At 41.1% G+C, this 19,976-nt stretch overlaps 1 protein-coding gene across 8 annotated transcripts in view; it reads left to right on the top strand.

Moving 5' to 3' along the window:
* The window catches only part of Atg10 (autophagy related 10), a 289,378-nt gene that overhangs the window by 195,130 nt on the left and 74,272 nt on the right, over positions 1-19,976 (top strand). For 6 of the 8 annotated variants that reach the window (XR_873450.3, XM_030247365.1, XM_011244551.3 and 3 more), the window contains one exon: positions 6,929-7,026. The exons of the other annotated variants lie outside the window; for them this stretch is intronic. Coding sequence is in view for 5 of the 6 variants with exons in the window: in XM_030247365.1 (XP_030103225.1) it covers positions 6,929-7,026 (98 nt within the window). In the remaining variant the exon portion in view is untranslated. The remainder of the gene's footprint in view (positions 1-6,928; positions 7,027-19,976) is intronic. 8 annotated transcript variants of the gene reach the window in all.

The following is a 19,976-nucleotide window of genomic DNA, read 5'->3' as shown; positions in this document are numbered from 1 at the left end:
CCTCTTATCTCATTACCCCATGGAGAAAATTAAGGCATGAGATACTAGTTCTTCTGTGTTGAATTAAAAGTTATTTTTCATTTTGACTTAGTAATTCCATTCTAGGAAATTTATCACAAGAAAATAATTGAAAAGAAGAAAAATTGGTGTGGCTTCCTTGTGACTGCTTTGTGCCAGGTACTATTTCAAAGCTTGTGATATTTTAAATGACCAACAGCAATGTGATACTTAAGTAAATATGAATTACAGCGTAGCAAGAGTACAGCGTCAGGTAACCAGTAAAGGTGCAAAGATGGCTTTTAATTAGTGTGGGAAACATTTACACGGAGTATGAAAAATATAGAAACTTGGACCTCTACTATGGAGTTAAGACATCTTTACTGATGACTTGGTGTGTCAAATCCCAGTTCAGATGATGGGGTCCATTCAGGAATAAGAATGACCAAGATCCACATCTATAGATCTCCACAGTTGGGAAAGGCAGGAAATGAGACGTGTGTAAGCAGGTAACTTCAGAGAGCGATGTTTATTATGAAAAAGCCCAGGAGGGCAAAGGGCTGGCTGGTTGCTGTGATGTGATGAGTGGGTTCGCTCCCTTCATAAGACCTGGTTCCTTGGGAAGAAAGACAGTGGTGCAGATAGGCCCATTGGAGGGGCTGACTAATATACTGGTACATTTGGATTTTGCCCTGTAAGGAGAGGAGTAGTAGAGTGTAGTTCCGCACAGAATACATTACATTTATGTTTGAAGTTTATAGGCATGGACACCCAGCACTAGAGCTAGGAGACTAACAGAGGCCATTTTGGAAGTTTGAAATTAAATCCCAGAGTAGCACAAAGGCAGGACAAGCACATACCGTGGAGAAATTTAGAATGCTGGGTCAGACCATGGTTTTTATTGGGAGACTGATGGCTGGGAAGGAGATAGCTGTGTAATGACTGTGGGGTTGCTGGTTTCTCCTCACTGTGTAAGAGATAGGGAAAAACCGAGGATAGCAAAAACTCTTCTCAAGGATAAAAGAACCTCTGGTGGAATCACCATGCCGGACCTAAAACTGTACTACAGAGCAATTGTGATCAAAACTGCATGGTACTGGTATAGTGACAGACAAGTAGACCAATGGAACAGAATTGAAGACCCAGAGATGAATCCACACACCTATGGTCACTTGATCTTTGACAAGGGAGTTAAAACCATCCAGTGGAAAAAAGACAGCATTTTCAACAAATGGTGCTGGCACAACTGGTTGTTATCATGTAGAAGAATGCGAATTGATCCATTTCTATCTCCTTGTACTAAGGTCAAATCTAAGTGGATTAAGGAACTCCACATAAAACCAGAGACACTGAAACTTATAGAGGAGAAAGTAGGGAAAAGCCTTGAAGATATGGGTACAGGGGAAAAATTCCTGAATAGAACGGCAATGGCTTGTGATGTAAGATCAAGAATTGATAAATGGGACCTCATAAAATTGCAAAGCTTCTGCAAAGCAAAAGACACCGCCAATAAGACAAAAAGGCCACCAACAGATTGGGAAAGGATCTTTACCTATCCCAAATCGGATAGGGGACTAATATCCAATACATATAAAGAACTCAAGAAGGTGGACTCCAGAAAATCAAATAACCCCATTAAAAAATGGGGCTCAGAGCTGAACAAAGAATTCTCACCTGAGGAATACCGAATGGCAGAGAAGCTCCTGAAAAAATGTTCAACATCCTTAATCATCAGGGAAATGCAAATCAAAACAACACTGAGATTCCACTTCACTCCAGTCAGAATGGCTAAGATCAAAAACTCAGGTGACAGCAGATGCTGGCGAGGATGTGGAGAAAGGGGAACACTCCTCCATTGTTGGTGGGATTGCAAGCTTGTACAACCACTCTGGAAATCAGTCTGGCGGTTCCTCAGAAAATTGGACATAGTACTACCGGAGGATCCCGCAATACCTCTCCTGGGCATATATCCAGAAGATGTCCCAACCGGTAAGAAGAACACATGCTCCACTATGTTCATAGCAGCCTTGTTTATAATAGCCAGAAGCTGGAAAGAACCCAGATGCCCCTCAACAGAGGAATGGATACAGAAAATGTGGTACATTTACACAATGGAATACTACTCAGCTATTAAAAAAAATGAATTAATGAAATTCCTAGGCAAATGGATGGACCTGAAGGGTATCATCCTGAGTGAAGTAACCCAATCACAAAGGAACTCGCACAATATGTACTCACTGATAAGTGGATATTAGCCCAGAAACTTAGGATACCCAAGATATATGATACAACTTGCCAAACGCATGAAATTCAAGAAGAACGAAGACCAAAGTGTGGACACTCTACCCTTTCTTAGAAATGGGAACAAAACACCCATAGAAGGAGTTACAGAGACAAAATTTGGAGCTGTGACAAAAGGATGGACCATCTAGTGATTGCCATATGCAGGGATCCATCCCATAATCAGCTTCCAAATGCTGACACCATTGCATACACTAGCAAGATTTTGCTGAAAGGACCCAGATATAGCTCTCTCTTGTGAGACTATGCCGGGGCCAAGCAAACACAGAAGTGGATGATCACAGTCAGCTATTGGATGGGTCACACGGCCCCTTATGGAGGAGCTAGAGAAATTACCCAAGGAGCTAAAGGGAACTGCAACCCTATAGGTGGAACAACAATATGAACTAACCAGTACCCGGGAGCTCTTGTCTTTAGCTGCATATGTATCAAAAGATGGCCTAGTCGGTCATCACTGCAAAGAGAGGCCCATTGGACTTGCAAACTTTATATGCCCCAGTACAGGGGAACCCCAGGGCCAAAAAGGGGCAGTGGGTGGGTAGGGGTTGGGGGGGTGGGTATGGGGGACCTTTGGGATAGCATTGAAAATGTAAACGAGGAAAATACCTAATTAAAAAAAAAGAGATAGGGAAAACACGTGGTGACAGATGAGTGTTGGGGGGAGTTGTGTTCTGAGCTTAGAACCTAGGGCCTAGCACATGCTAACCACATGCTGTACTAGTGATCGACAGCCATGCTGTGATTTGTGAATGAAATTAATACCCCGGATATAGAGAAATACATTGTTGCTAATCATTTATTCTGTTATGCCTCATAGAAAGAGCCTGAACACTACGGATGTAGTACTTACTTTCTCCTTTAAAAGCCCCAAAAGCTAAAACCATAAAGATTCTTTTCTCTTTTTTCCTTTGCCTTTAAAGAAAATTCATCTAATATATTCTGATCACGGTTTCCTTTCAACCACCCCCTCCCAGGCCCTCCCACCTCCCCATTCATCCAACTCCATACCTTCTTTTTCTCTCTCTTCAGAAAACAAACAGGTAAAAAAAAATTTTTTTTAATTAAAACAACACAAAACACAAGAAACACACACATGAACAAAACCCTGAAAACACAAAGTCGAGAACCATAATATACAAGCAAAAACACAAAGTCGAGAACCATAATATACAAGCAAAATACCAGTAAGTCAAAGAATGCCCACAGAGCAATATGAGACAAGGAGAAAGCATAGAAGCACCGCTGAGCTCATTGTGTGTTGACCATCACTCCTGGGTGTGGGGCTTTAAGCACAATTTGAATCCCCAATAAGACTCTATGGGAGGATATTAATTTTTCCTTTGCAAGCAGTTGTCACTTGGAGATAGAGTCTTGGTATGGATGGATGAGCATCTCCACTTCCCCCTCTCACATGAGGAACCCATCTGCCTTGGACCTGTGCAGACCCTGTGCATTGTGCTATAATCTCTGTGAGTCCATGTATGCACCAGGCCTGTTCTGTCTGGAAGACACTGTTTTCTTGGAGTCATCCATCTCCTCTGGCTCTAAAAACCATAGAAATTCTTACTCATTTTAATTACGTGCATTTTGAGATGAATAATATTGCACGTTTATGTTTGCTTTGAGCTTAGTTTTAACCTCTGTGATTGCTTTTTAAAGTTGACCATAGCCATTTAAATCCTGTATTCTAAAGAGTTCTCTTTTTTATTCTCCAGATTTAATGTGGTCTGAAAAAGCACTGGCCCTCAATTCTAGTATCACATTTGATGGAAATCCTGTAACATTTCCTGATATTGTTGCTAGGCTGCTCATTACTATTCTTGTATAAACACTTCCAGCCGAGTAGGCAGGCTTTTGACAATGGCAATAAGCAAATTATGCTTAGGTTATTGATTATTTTAAGGAATAAAATTAAAATTATTATTTGTTAGCAGATATTAAAACTCAGCTTTCTTCTCTGCGTATGAAAAGTTTGGTGATAACGAATGCATTATTTATGTATCATTTTTATATGCCTCTATGTATATGTATTTTAATATGCATATGAATTTTAACAGATACACATAAAGCATTCACAGTGTCTCTGTCCTCAGAGGAAGCATGGTTTAACAAGAACACTGAACTGTGAGTCTTAAAGTCAGCTTCTGGTTCCATCACAGGGGTAAGCTGGCAGCAGCATCTTAGATAGTTAACACCAGGGTGTTAGTCGCCTTATCTCTAACAGTAGTTGGCCTACTGTGCGCATCTCATTATCCTCCTACTAAGTCCCTCTCATTTTGATATGTAAACATTATTTGAAAGCACGTTGTCTTTTGTAATTTCATTAGTGAGCTTTCTATGTGACGCCACAGGACCTTATTTACCTCTTCCGAGTCAACACACTCGTGTTTTTAAGATGTATAGTGCTTATCTTCAGAGCGGGAGTTTGGCCTACTCTGTAAATGTGTTCAGAAAACAATATAACACAGATATCGAAGGCAGCTTGTTTTCAACTTGTAGCTAAACATGACATTCAAATGTTAATTGGATGAATAAATCTTGTTCATTTTACAGACATGGAAATGTCAATGGAATAAAACTATTTATCACAAGATAATGGTCTCCTGCTGCCAGATAAATGCCAAGATGAAGATAGTTATTGAAAATGTATCAAAATATTTCAGTGCTATTTATTGAAAATAAAGGTTGAGGGAAAGTTCAACTTTTTGGGTCAGACATGAGAAATGCCCTGCTTATGCCATTAGCACATTACTGCATCAAAGGCACTGTGTGTGGCGTGGGAACCTGGGGACTGAGTCTGAGAAATAGCAGTGTAGATGTGGATCCATTAGCTTTGGGAAGGACTGAGTACAACGTGGATCTGTTAGCTTTGGGAAGGACTGAGTACAACGTGGATCCGTTAGCTTTGGGAAGGACTGAGTACAACGTGGATCTGTTAGCTTTGGGAAGGACTGAGTACAACGTGGATCCGTTAGCTTTGGGAAGGACTGAGTACAACGTGGATCCGTTAGCTTTGGGAAGGACTGAGTACAACGTGGATCCATTAGCTTTGGGAAGGACTGAGTACAACGTGGATCTGTTAGCTTTGGGAAGGACTGAGTACAACATGGATCCATTAGCTTTGGGAAGGACTGAGTACAACGTGGATCTGTTAGCTTTGGGAAGGACTGAGTACAACGTGGATCCATTAGCTTTGGGAAGGACTGAGTACAATGTGGATCTGTTAGCTTTGGGAAGGACTGAGTACAATGTGGATCCATTAGCTGGGAAGGACTGAGTATGGAGTAGAGGCTGGGAGCTGCCAAATAGTTAGTGAGCATTTTCTGTGTTCCTGACACAGTCTTGAGAAGGCTCACTCATGTATGCCTCATGGGAAGAAAATCCTGAGGATTATCTTACTGCATGTATAGGAAAAGTAACTGAAGACGAGAAAGCAAAGTTTTACAGAGGAAAGTGCCTGCGATGCACACAGAGAGCAACTGCCAGCTGTGGTTAATCTCCAGTCAAACTCGAAGCCTCACACTTTTCCCTCGTGCTACATTTCTTCTTGTACTCTTAAGTCTGTAAACTACAGCGATGTGTACTGTTTGGAGAAGAGGGTTTCCCTGCATTGTACTGCCCTACGTGGAGCCTAATAATTCGGTATATGATGTATTCTCTTGAGGCAGACTTGAACATTTGTCCAAGGGAAAGACCTGGGTGTTGACTTGAGCACTCACAGCTGTGCGTGGACAGAGCGACAGTAGACTCTTGCAATTTGACGCCCTTCCAGCACTGCATTTTGAAAATCTCTGCAACTATCTCTCCCACCTATTTTTCCTCTTATCTGTGTGCATTTGAGGTACCATGGTGGTCTTCACAAGACACTTTGAGTGGGCACCAAGTGTACAGAGAGAAGTGACGTAAAGGGAGGATTCTCACTACAGTTTCCTGCTATTCCCATCATGCTAGCGGCTCGGGTTCTCCACGGCATGCATCCCATCCCCACTCATCCCCAGCGCCCTGTGCTAGTGTCTCTATCCTCTGCAGTCTCCAGCGCTAGGCTTCCTCTGGCACCGACCACTTTCTATTTAGTATTTTAAGGTATTAATATACTTGTCATAGTTTCCCCAGTAAGTGGTAAACTACTTACTATAAGAAATTATGTTTTCCTTCCTTCTCATCTCCTTGAGGCCCAGTAGAATGATTTAAACATTATTGTTCACCAGCAGGAGAGTGGAAATGTCTGGGTGTGGTCTCTGCTTCGAAGACAGAGAAATCATGAAGGCCCCAGCAGCATCCATAGAAGACCTCTGGGGATCAGAGCCCATTCCCTGGACCTTCCCTTAGGCTTGTATCTGTTGTTTCTCTCTGAAACATGTTCACCTTTTGTTTTGTTTGTAAAATTCCTAAAGGTAATAAATAGAAATCTTAGTTTCTGTGTGAATACAAAGGAGAAAAGCTTAAATGTTTAATCTTCCCTCAGGAAGAAAGTAGTAATTTATACAGAAGTCTGATACCTAAGTGTGTCTATCAGGTCTATACATCTGTAGAGATTTTCCTGGAAGTCAAGACACTCAGTGCTTTAGAGCAGCAACAAGCCCCATTGTGTCGCATGGATCACTAACACAGCTTTGATGTCCTTTCACAGATGGGAGACCGTTAGCTCTGGAGGATATATGGGAAGGTGTTCATGAGTGCTATAAGCCGAGGCTGCTCCAGGGACCGTGGGATACCATCACCCAGCAGGTCAGAGTCTTTCCCTCTTACTGGATGCAGGTCCTTACCTCTGCTCACTCTCTCATCTAGTTCTCTCACCCGCTTCTTTCCCTGTTTCAGTTCTGCACATCCTTAGAGACTTCAGTTCAATGACAATGTCTTTTAAAACATCATGGTTTACTCTCCATATTATAAGCTTCCATAACACCCTATAATTTTCTTTCACGGGGCTTATTATAATCTTGAATTATATATTTGAATGATCCGTTTTTCAAATAAAATGTTGTGAGCTCCCGTGTCGGCAGATCATGTCTGGTTTGCCCCTTTCCTCTTCATTGTATGCCCAGGATCAGCACCGTACTTAGAGTATACTAGGTGCCAAACACAAGTTTGCTCTGTGTGCAGAAACAGAATCTAAGTTGGCACATACATTAAGAAATAGGAACGTCCAGCACCCAGGAAGGCAAAAGGATCTCAGAAAGTTTGAGGCCAGCCAGGGGTATATACTGAGATCCCTCTCAAAGGGAAAAAACGGGAGGGAGGGAGGGAGGGAGGGAGGGAGGGAGGGAGGGAGGGAGGGAGGGAAGGAAGGAAGGAAGGAAGGAAGGAAGGAAGGAAGGAAGGAAGGAAGGAAGGAAGGAAGGAGAAGAGAGCATGCAAGTGAGTTGAAGGAAGGCTCAGTTAATGAAGGGCCTTCCGTGCAAGCATGAACACTTGCCGTTGGGCCCCTAGAGTTCTGAACCGCAGTGTTTCAGTGGAGACAGGCAGATTCTAGAGCTCAGAATCAACAAACTACACATGCACAGAGCGTGCACACAGACAGAGACAGAGTGCTCAGGGGGGGAGAAATATATATATATATATATATATATATGTATATATATATATATATATATATATACTTTTGATAAAATGTTTGCTTCTAAGTGTCGAGGAAAATGACAACGGATGTAGAAAGATCCTATGCAAACTGTATGGCTTTAATGTTCACATTTTTCTTGATACAAGGTCTCGCTGTGTAACCTGGCTGTCCTAGGGAAATAGGCACTTCCAGTCATATTGTCTATAATTACTTCACAGTTTTACTTGTAGGTGCCTTTGCAAAAGAAAATGTGAACTCTTGATTAGGGATAGATTTGCAATATGCAAAAGATGAAAATAGATCTACAAAATGAGACATAAAAAGCAAATTTGCAAAAGTATAGAAAACAGGCCTGTCAATCACGCCATTATTACTGCCTCACTGAAATGGTAGTTAATTATTTTAGAAATTTAAAAATACTTGTCACTTTGCAAACATCATGAACATAAATAATTTTTACTTCTATCAAAACTATTTCTCCAAGTCTCCATTTAGAGTAATAAAAGCTTCCTTTAAAATGGTTTTATCAGCAATTAAACTATACCCTTCTGTGGATTTCATTATAATGATGGCCATTTACTTACCTGTCAATGAAAGTTCTCTGATGTGGCTGCAGGCGACCATCTTGTAAATTTTTAACTGAGGACAAACTTGTACCAAGTGCCTTTTACACTGCCCTCCGCTTATGTCTTTCCTTCACTCTGATGTCTCCCAGACTAAACTGGGACTTGCCCTGGGTCCATGAGCAGAGCTTCGCATCCCTAGCTGCCTGCGCTTTTCTCTCTGCCCCTCTTCCTTGGTCATGCCTTCTTAAGCATCGCTCATTCATCTCTCTCTGATCAGCCCTGCAAGTGCTCACGGGGCACTATCTAATGCCTCACCTTCATGCTATGGCTGCCACTCCCTGATGCCCTCCTGCTTTCTAAAATTCACTCTGCAGCTTTTGCAAAACATGGCTCTTGATTTCACTATAACTGTCTTATGCCACTTGCTTTGAAACTCTTTCTAAGTTTAATGCTCTCTCCCTTCTGTCTGGGTACTTCTACATATTTTTCCATTGAATTCTTTCTTTCAGACTGCATCAGCTGGCTCACCGTGCAACCTGGTTCTGTAGAAATAGACCAGGTACATGAGTGGTTACTGTGACTAAAGTAATTTGATATGTAAACTGTATAGGGCTGATGAGCTGGCTCTGTGTATAAGTGCTTACTGTACAACCCTGGCAATCTGAGTTTGATCCTCAGAACGCATGAAAAGATAGAGCGAGCCGACTCCTCCAAGACGGCTGCAGATCGCCACATGCGTATCGTGGTGTATGTCTGCACTCTCACACAAAAATAGTAGCAATTAAAAAATAGCCACAATGTTGTTGTTTTTTTAAGCAAGGTCATCTTCTTTAATGAAAACTGATGGCTATCAATTTTAAGAATGTCCAGGTGAATGCTGTTTCAGCTTGTATTGTCAATAATAACACATCTCCAGAAATTTATAACATTGAGTCAGAAGCCACAAGACAGAGAAAAGGTTTGGTTTAAGTATCAATAAAGATAGCAAGTGATACAGGAAGATCATATGCAAAATGTGGATGTCTTTAATTTTAGCATTTTTTTTAAATACAAGGTCTCACTGTGTAGCCCTGGCTGACCTAGAACTCACTGTAGACCAGGCTTGCATCAAACTCACAGAGATCTTCTTGCGTCTGCCTCCTGAGTGCTGGGGTTAAAGGTGTGCACCACGGATCCCAACTTTAACTACTTGTTCCTTCTTAATTATGCTTCTGATTCTGTTCCTGTCCTTTGCCTTTTTCTCATTAATGGCTCTGTTATTAATCTCAGTGCCAACCTAGTCATACTTCCTGGTATTTGTTTAATTTTGTGTTTCAATTCCACACGTCTCTGTTCTGGCTCGAGACCTAGGAATGGAATTTGAATTCACAACTGTATTTTCTTTTGTTTCTTAACCCAGTGTTACCAATAGAGTTCTTTCTATTTATGGAATATCTAAGATGTTTACACAATATAATGAACTGTCTTTCCACTCTCTTAAAGAACTCTCTAATGTATTTAAATGTATAGACACATGAGTACCCCTCCCCCCATTTGTCATAGTGCTGTCATGTTACACATCAAATCTGATTATAGTTAGCAATGTTATTTCTAAAATGGGGCTCACTTAATAAATATTTTATATTCCCAGATGTAAAATTTAGATGGACTTTCAGAAATATTTTTATTGGGATTTTGACTGTGGGCAGTTTAAATAACTTCTCATAACACTTCAGTAAAATCTTCATTTAAGCTTTAGAGTCACTTAACAAAGTCAAGACAGCAAGAAAAACTCATTTGTAGCCATGGGCACCATTTGGCATTAGAAAGTCATTATATGTATTTCTTTTGAAGGTCTTGGTTCTTAATCCCAGATTGGCTAACACGTTGGTCTTTAATCTTTTCCATTGCTTGAGATCTTTGGGAGAATAGATCTGCATTTTTATAAGCATTCATGCCAAGGAAAACAAGGTGTTTGCAAAGGGATGGAGTGGGTGGGCATGATACAACCCTAGAGGAGAATAAGCTGATCAAATATTGGTCGCACCAAATAGTAGTCATCGTTTTGCAGAATTACACTAAAGAATCATTAGCTTGCAGACTGAGCACTGTAATAAAGCCCTGCCCTCCAGAGTGCCTTAAAAACAAAAGCAGCCTTTGCATAATATCAAATGCATTTCACTTCGTCTCCAGGCCTGATTGTGCTCATAGAGTTTGTTGCTCTTCATCTTCAGTAATCACACTTCTGTTCTCTCAGCATTTGTCCTGGTGATAAGGGCTTGTTCATGTCAGACATGAACCTCCTCTTTTGAAGACAAGGCATTCATGAATCTCATACATCTGATTATGTTGATCACTCACCTGCCTTTGTCCAACCCTACAGCCTAATACAAAATTCCTAAAGAAAGTTAACGAGTCCTTAGTGGTACTGTGTGTGTGTGTGTGTGTGTGTGTGTGTGTGTGTGTATACAGGAGCATGTGCACACACAGCATATACACATAAGTAAGACTCACTGCATTTAATTGGGATTTCTTACATGAGAATGGTTTGGAGGGATGGCTTGACCAAAGAGTGACTGTTACAGTGACCATCACTGAAGATGTGCCTCTGTGTTTTAAGACAAAGAAGTCCTATGATCTTAGCATAGGCTAAGGTCACAAGATTAAAAAAAACAAACCTTCAATTTTTATTTAGAGGTATTTTTATGTGGAGCTGTGTATAGTCAAATAAGTAGGTTTTTCTTTCTTATTTCCTTAAACCCTGTATTTTAGGATATTTTAAACATATCCAAAAGTATAGATATAGTATATACACTTATAAACTCATGATGAGCCAGGCGTAGTGGCGCACGCCTTTAATCCCAGCACTTGGGAGGCAGAGGCAGGCAGATTTCTGAGTTTGAGGCCAGCCTGGTCTACAGAGTGAGTTCCAGGACAGCCAGGGCTACACAGAGAAACCCTGTCTGGAAAAACCAAAACCAAAAAAAAAAAAAAAAACCAAAACCCCATGATCTTGTTTCTTTATTAATCCGATTAGTTAGTTAGTTCTCCTGGTTAAACCTAGTTCCCCCATGTGATAATCAGATGTTCTAATGTTCTAACCACACAGATAGAGTCTGCTCTCAGGCTGCTTTGCTCACCTGTACTTTCTGGTATCTCATCCAGTTTGAAATTTTTTGACACAGACTTTAGATATTATTGTATCTCATCCATAAATATTTGAGTATTCATCCTTAAAACTAAGGGCATTGCATTAGCATTTATAGCAGTATTATTTATAATAGCCTCAAATGGAAACATGATAGGTGTCCTTCAGCGGGTGGGTGCTTAAACAGATTGTGTGTGCATTCTTACCCTGGAAAGCTAGTCAGCAATCAAAAGGTGCCAACTAGTGACACACTCAACAACCTGGATGAATCATTACATAATTAAACCAAGTGCAAAAAGACAGTCTCCAAAGTTTGCATAATGCTTCATTCTATTTCCATAACATTTTTCTCTTTTCCATTTATTTTTTTTCTAGATTTATGTACTCCTATAATTTCACACACACACACACACACACACACACACACACACACACACACACGCACACACACACACAATGAATTTTTATTAAAGTCACTCTCTCAGAATCTTCTTTTATCCCCTTCAGCTTCCCACCTTCCTACCAATCCCTTCTTTCTAAGTACATTTTATGGTGTGTGTCTGTGTGTGTGTCTGTGTGCGCAGCATATACACACATGTGAGACTCGGCACGTTTAATTGGGCTTGCTTGCATGAAGATGGGTTTGGAGGTATTGCTTGATGAAAGGCTCTATCAGTGGCTCTACCACTGAGGGATATTACCCCAACAACAAACCGTCAACTCCTATAGTTTGTTTGGGAGCCTCTTCTCTGCCTATGGTAGAATTTTGACCGGGTAGTGTCATGCTAGCCACTGAGTTTATCTGTGCAACGGCCACATCACGCCCAGCAGTGCTTTACGTCCTCTGGCTCTTAGATTCTTTCTGTGATGTTCAACCTCGGAAGGTTGATGTAGTCATCCAGTTTAGTGTTTAGAACTATGTACTCAAGTCTTGCCTGTTTTCAACACAGTGACCAGTTACGAGTCTCTGCACTAACCGTTACTCAGTGACCAGTTACGAGTCTCTGCACTAACCGTTACTCAGTGACCAGTTACCAGTCTCTGCACTAACCGTTACACAGTGACTAGTTACCAGTCTCTGCACTAACCATTACACAGTGACCAGTTACGAGTCTCTGCACTAACCGTTACTCAGTGACCAGTTACGAGTCTCTGCACTAACCGTTACACAGTGACTAGTTACGAGTCTCTGCACTAACCGTTACACAGTGACCAGTTACGAGTCTCTCCACTAACCGTTACACAGTGACCAGTTACGAGTCTCTGCATTAACCGTTGCCCACTGCAAACAGAAGCTTCTTTGACCAAAGCTGAACACAGACTAATTTATAGGTATAAACATAACTGTTTTGAAGGCAGTTTGATATCATATCCAATACGACAGTAGGTGACGCACTAGGTCCTGTGCCCTTCTCAGCCATGGCCTTTGACTTTTGGCCAGGTTTGTAGTACTGTGAATGAGCTGCTTCTGTTGAGTGGGCCTACCTGAAACTGAAGTAGCAAACTGCTGCTCACCTTCTTTACTCCCATGCCATTGTTGGGATTGTCACTGGGAGGGGTCACAGCTGGACATTGATGACTTTTCTCTCCTGGAAGTCTGCATGGCAGCCAACCAGCCTAGCCAGCATTGAGGAACTTTCCAGCCCCATTTCAGCCTTAATTTCTCTGTCTTGCAAGCAAAGTTCTATCTTTAAGCAATAAAGTCTCCTTATCTAGCTCTGGTGCTCAACCATGAGGAAGAGCTGAGATGTGTTGTTTTTGGACCCTCTAGGGCCTGCCCAACAGTGCATACAGGTGTCCCATACCTGGCACTAGGGTTTAATAGCTTCTAGGAACAGCAACATCTAGCCATGCAGGATGCGCCTGTTTCCTTAATTTGTCTTTTTAATTGGGTTACAAAAGAGTAGGTTTCCTAATGACATTTTAATACATCTTACTTCTTGGTTAACCCTCTCTTTTGCCCCCCCCCTCCCCATGCTATCCCTCTCCTATCCTTTAACCTTTCCATTCCCAGTATCCCCACCTTTACTTCGTATCACCTGTGTGCTTGCCTCCCTCCCAGCCTTAAGACACTCCCCATCCAGTGGCCTCTTTCTACTTTGCTGGCTTCTATGGTACCCTAAGTTGAACACAAAAATTAGATTCAAAATTAGTTTCCCCATAAGGGAGAGCATGTAGCATTTGTGCCTGGGTTATCTGACTCAGTTTAACTTTTTTCTAGTTCATACATTTACCTGCAAATTTTATTTTTCAGTATAACTAAATTTCATTTTGTTTATATACCACACAGTCAGTTAATGGATATCTAAGGCTGATACTCTTTCCTAGCTGATATGAATACTACACTAATGAATGTTGATGAGCTAGCATCTGTGGTAGGAGACAGAGGCCTTCAGGTGGATGCCCAGGAGTGGTCCTGTGGCAGTGCCTTTCCCTGATGAATAAAGATTTCAAGGGACCAATCACTGAGCGAGGAGTAGGCGGGACTTCCAGGTCAGAGAGAGGAAGAGGGGAGACAGGAGAAAGATGGACAATGGTGCCAAGATGTAGGTAGCAGAGACCCGTTGGGGTTTGCTACGGGAAGATTTAACTTAGAATGGCTTACAAATTAGGATGATAGTTGCTCTGCCCAGTGATTGTGTTGCCTTTTGATTCTGAATTAAGTTTGTGTGGTGTTTTCATTCTCTAGGCGACTCTACCGGGTTCCAAAGAGAAAAGGAACCATGGTGGGGCACCCCAGCCAGCCACGGGGAAATTGGGCGTGATAGAAACCTGCCAGTGGGAACTTAGCAAGCTAGGTGGAGAGATTTCGGAGCTGTGGGTCAGAGAGTCCCCACGAGATGAGAACTGGCCAGCGATAGTGTGGATTGCTTTTTTCTATTTCCAGCTGCGTGGTCCTTCCTGTGGATGCCTTGCTGAATAACGTCGTAGCTGTTTTCTAAACTTTTGAGGAATTCCCCGGGATGATTTCCTCAGGGAATGCACCAGCTTACACTCCAACAACCAATGTTGATTCTTTCTTTCTCCATGTCTTCGCCAGCGTTTGTTGTCTTTTGATTTCTTGATGGTACCCACTCTGGCTAGTGTGAAAAGGGAATGCAAAGTAGTTTTAATCTGATCGCCAGTGATATTGATTGTGTTTTAAAATGCTTATTCCCTCAGAGAACTCTGTTCAGATCTATAACCTATTTTTTGATTAAGCTGGTGTTTTTATGTTTTGCCTTTTGAGTTCTTTGTGTATTTTAGATGCGTGTACATCCCTTAGATGCTGGTAAGATGCTTTCTGACTGTGCGGCCTGATTCCTAGGTGACATTTTCCTTGACTTTTTAATTTGAGGAGGAACTATTTGTCAATTGTTAGCCCCACCCCCTCCTTTTTTCTTTTTCACTAAGTGACCAAAGCTCTATTTAGAAATCCTAATTTTCGTCTGTGTCTTGTAGGATATTCTATCTTTTCTTCCAGTTGTATCAGCGTTTCAGGTTTTCTGTTAAGGCCTTTCATCCATTTTGCAGCTTACTTTTGATAAGAATCTACTTACATTCTACAGAGTATACAGCACTTTTGAAGTGATAAGATCACAAGCTGACAGCAGGTTTGTGATTGTCAGGTGCTGGGGCAGGTTGTAAAATGTAGCTGGGGGAACTCTGCTAGCTACTCTCTTAGTGAGTTTCTCTGTTGTGATAAGGTACTATGATTATTCAAGATGTTGTTGCTATTGAGAGAAACTGAGTAGGGTGCAAAGATTTCTTTCTAAAGTTTCTTTCAGCTACAAGTAAAATTACAATTATTATTATTTTTAAAAAGATTTATTTATTATTATATATGAGCACACTGTAGCTGTCTTGAGACACACCAGAAGAGGGTATCAGATCTCATTGCAGATGGTTGTGAGCCACCATGTGGTTGCTGGGATTTGAACTCGGGACCTTTGGAAGAGCAGTCAGTGCTCTTAACCGCTGAGCCATCTCTCCAGCCCTATTATTATAGAAAAACTTTAAAAACTAAAATCTCTGAATAATGTAAGTATAAGTCTGTAATTACATCTAAAATTGGGGGGAATATAGTAACATTAAGCAAGCAAGCACTGTTTTAATTTTTTGAGTCCATTTGAATCAATATCCAAGTAAACTTTACACATGATAATGGTCAAAAGTCACTTAAAACTTTATGATTCTGCCTAAAATCTGCGTGGGTTTTCATCCCTTCCTCTTTTACATGGTAAGCTTTGTCACTGAAGAAACGGGTTGTTTATCCTCAAGTGTTTTGCAGCCTTGAGTATTTTTCCTGGCTGCATCATTAGGATGCTACTGTGTTCTTCCCTGTATGGTTTACGAGCTGGTAAGTAGATATTAAGGTTTGATCAAATTTGCGCTTGAATGGGGGGGGGGCAGGAAAACTTCATAAGTGTTGTTGATTAGTCTCATAAAGAATTACATAATGCCTGATCATGGCTCTTTTTTTTAATATTAGCATCTACTGATTGATGACCCTGTATCATTAACTCATTAGAGGGTTGCAATAGTTGGTATGTTTTAATTGTATCATTCATTATTTATTTGTTGAACTATTTCAGTAATGACAAAGTTTTGCCCACCACTCTTGTTACCTAAGGATTGTTTTGTTTTAAGAAGGCAGCAAACATCTACTTCTTTCTTTTTGTTCTGGCTTTGAAGATGATGAGTTGATTGTTTGGCAGCCTCTAGAAGACACCAAGAATTCTTTTTATTAAATTTCTGTGAATGGATATTAGTGTTTCAATTCATGGCAGTGACTCTTTTTTGATGTTCAACTAGTATTAGTGGAGAACCTCTCTCTAACCCCTGACCAATGCTGACACAACTGGTGTGTTTGTAACGCTTTCCCTGCCTTATGGTGTGAGAGGCTGCACATAAACATACATGTGCTGTCCAAATTTTAAATCAGTTATTTCCCAAAGAAGGCTGGTTGCTTTGGCAAACGGTAAATGGGGTGTGTGTGTGTCTGGGTGTGTTCTGGGCTAGACAATATCAGTACTTGCAGTTACAGGGCCTTTTACAAGTTTTGAAGCACCTAGTGTCTTAGTTTAATTTTCCTATACAGATGATACACAAGGATCTGCAGAGTTGGAGGGAAAACTAAATTTATATATGTATATATGTGTGTGTGTGTGTATATATATATATATATATATATATATACATATATATATTTATATTTATACATATATATGTATAATACTTTGAACATTGTCTAGGATAGATAAGAAAATACATTATGTAAAATAATCAGCATTAATTACTTCAGGGTAAATAGTTATTTCAGTAATTTCTACAATAATTGATTAATAAACTAGATTAAGTTTAGGGTTTGACCCACCCCTCTTGCCCATGTAGTTAATACTAACCCCTTGTGCCTTAGTTGATTGCTTGGGCCGCAATATCTCTTTTTGCTCTAGGCTGCTTCTCTCCTTTTCCATCTCTCCCTCGTTCTCCTTCATCAACATTTTTGCATTTAAGGACTATAGAACATCCACCATTTCAGAATCTGTATTAGTTCATTTTGTGTACCAAAGTGAAATATCTGAACATGTGTACTCTATTTTAGAAAAGGAAACAAAACTTGCTGGGGTTACCATTTTGGAGGCTGACAGATCACAAGTGAGCAGCCTCACCCATTTGGCCTCTGGTGAGGATACCTTTGGCGACATCACAGCAAGGTGGAAAAGCAGAAGGGAAGACAGGCACATGTGTGCATTAGAGATCACATGCCAAAAAGTAAAGTCAGAAGGATTCAGGGCCAGCTTTGCTTTGTTCTTTTTATGTTATTCACAAGGGAGCTAACCAGTGTCCCATGAAAACTACCTCAAAACCTGCTGAGAGGACATGGTCTGTGAAGATTAGTCTTGTCAGCTTGATAGGATTTGGAACCGTCTAGGGGACTTCTCCTCAGGGTGTGCCTCTAAGAGGCATTCACAGAGAGTTTGAGCTGATGTGGGAAGACCTGCCCTGAGGGTGGGTGGCACCATTCCATGAACTTGGGTCCCAAACTGAATAGAATGAAAACCGGAGAAATCCTGCTGAATACCAGCATTCCCTGCTCTCAGCTCCTTGCCTGTGAAATGTGAGGTGTTCTAGGGCATTCCCAACCACATGAATCATGCCTTTGGCACCATGATACAGAGCCCCCTCTTAGGCTCCGAGACAAAACAACTGCTTCTTCCACTGAATTGTTTGTCGGGGACTTTATGACCTCACAGCCACAAAGAAAGAAATCACTGAAATCCCGAGGATGGAACCACCTTTCTACCAGGCTCAAAACTACAACACAGGGGACCAAATTTCTAGTATGTAAACTTTTGGGGTATACACTAAAGTTAATTACAAACTATTGCAGGCTCCTTTTCCCACACAAAAATATTAAAATTATAATTTTATAGCTGTTGTAATAGAGATGGCTATGTTCACATTCTATGCCAAAATATTTAATTTCACCTAAAAGTTTTTTCTTTTCTTTTTACAAGCAATAAACATTTTCATGGGTCCCTAAACGGTAAATGACCCCTAAGCACTGTGCCTGAGGAATACATGTCTGGCCTATAGGATCCTCCAGGAGCTGTCTCTGGTCCTCTCATGCGCAGTCTCAGCCTTCCTATCATTTCTGCCCAGTGTTGCTGACATGACTATATGATGGGAGATAAGTTTCTTTATATGATTTCCAGCCCTGCAGCTAATGTGCTAAAGGCATCCTTCGATTTTCATGCTCCCAAACCACAAAGGAGTCCATCACGTTGGATCCCTTTATACTCATGCGAGGTATGAATGCATGCACATAAATCTCTTGTATGATAGCCTGTTCAGCATTGCCTTTTCTTCAAGTCCCTGCCTTGATTCGTAGCGGTAAGCAGGGGAGTTACATATGAGTCATAGCCTATATCTTATCTCCTTTGTAATAGATTATTTCTAGCACCTGAACTGGATGCTTTAAATTTGGAAGCCCAGAATCGCGAAGCCCTTTGTTTTCTGGTTCTGTGTGCCTGAGGGGCCTGAGTCCAAGTCGGTGAAGGATGCTGCACAGGTGGAACTATGAAACAGCATACTGATTAGTTTTCTTCCTTGCATTGCATGCCCTGTGCAAGAACTAGGTTAAGAGACTGGAGAGATGGCTTTGCTTAAAGGGTATGCTGTACAGGCCTGAGGACCAGAGTTCTGATCCCCAAAACCCAAAGAATATTCAATTGGTGTGGCAGTCCATCTGTGACTTTAGCCTAAGAAAACAGGCAGGATTTCCAGAGCAAGTTCTCTGGCTCGAGTAGTCACAGAGGTGAGCTCTAGTTCTGATTAACAGACCTTGTCATTGAGCGAGATGATGAGCAATTGAAGTTAATTTCCAACATCAACCACAAGCCTCCTGATGGATGTTTACATGCACACCTCATGTATACACACATGAAAACAAAAACTCACTAACTTAAGTATCTATAGGAAGTAGAATACCAGCAGTTTCTGTAAGACACATGTTTACCCACACACCAGGATTTCAGCTTGAAAACTTGGGCTTGCCTAAACCATGCAAAAGGATGATAATTTCAGGGAGTTTCATTTTCTTACCATAAAAAGTTTCTCAAAGATTAAAACAAAGCACGTATATTAAACTCAACCACAGAAATATTTGAGGTGTCTTTGGTGGATAAACTCCTCTTGACTCTCAGTGCTGCAGGAAGTCATTGGCTCAGGGGTCTTGAATGAGGAAGCTTCGTGTGCTCCTTGGTGATTTATAATGATAGCTGATGATTTAATTGTGCTTCCTCTAGTAAGAATTGTAAGTGCTCAAGTGAAGCGCCACTGATTGGCTTCTTCTGAATTCAATCTCCCTAGAGTCTTTAGGCATCTCTTTTACACCACATCCGATAACTGACTTTTAACTCTTCCTATTTTAAATAATACAAATCAATTAAAACACACAGCTGTTTAACAAAACAGCTCAGTGTTGCTATAGGTCTCCATGGGTATTTCCTGATGGATCATAATGACATCAATTTAGCACACCTGGTAGGACCCTTGTGAACTGGAAGTGGCTTAATTCTTAAATGACAAGAAAATTAAGTTGCTTTATAGGTTGCCACTGCTTCTTCAGAACCTCTGCCAGCTCCATGGCTGTCTCCTTTCACCATTTGATTTAAATAGCAGTGCCAGTATCGTTCCTGTGGTGGTTTTCTCTGTAATTTGCTGCTAATTTGTTGTATCTCAGTTTGTACATGTTCTGAGCACTTAGTAAGTCATTCGGTAAGCAAGTTTATGGAGGCTCAATGCTGTACCTGTCTTTCAGGACGTTTTTATTTGTTTGCTTGCTTGCTTTTTTTTTTTTTTTCCCGGAGCTGAGGACCAAACCCAGGGCCTTGGGCTTGCTAGGCAAGCGCTCTACCACTGAGCTAAATCCCCAACCCCA

The sequence above is a fragment of the Mus musculus genome, chromosome 13 (assembly GCF_000001635.26).
Source record: "Mus musculus strain C57BL/6J chromosome 13, GRCm38.p6 C57BL/6J".
Lineage (NCBI taxonomy): Eukaryota > Metazoa > Chordata > Mammalia > Rodentia > Muridae > Mus > Mus musculus.
The sequence above is the reverse complement of the archived record's forward strand: the minus strand, read 5'-3'. Positions and strand labels throughout refer to the sequence as shown.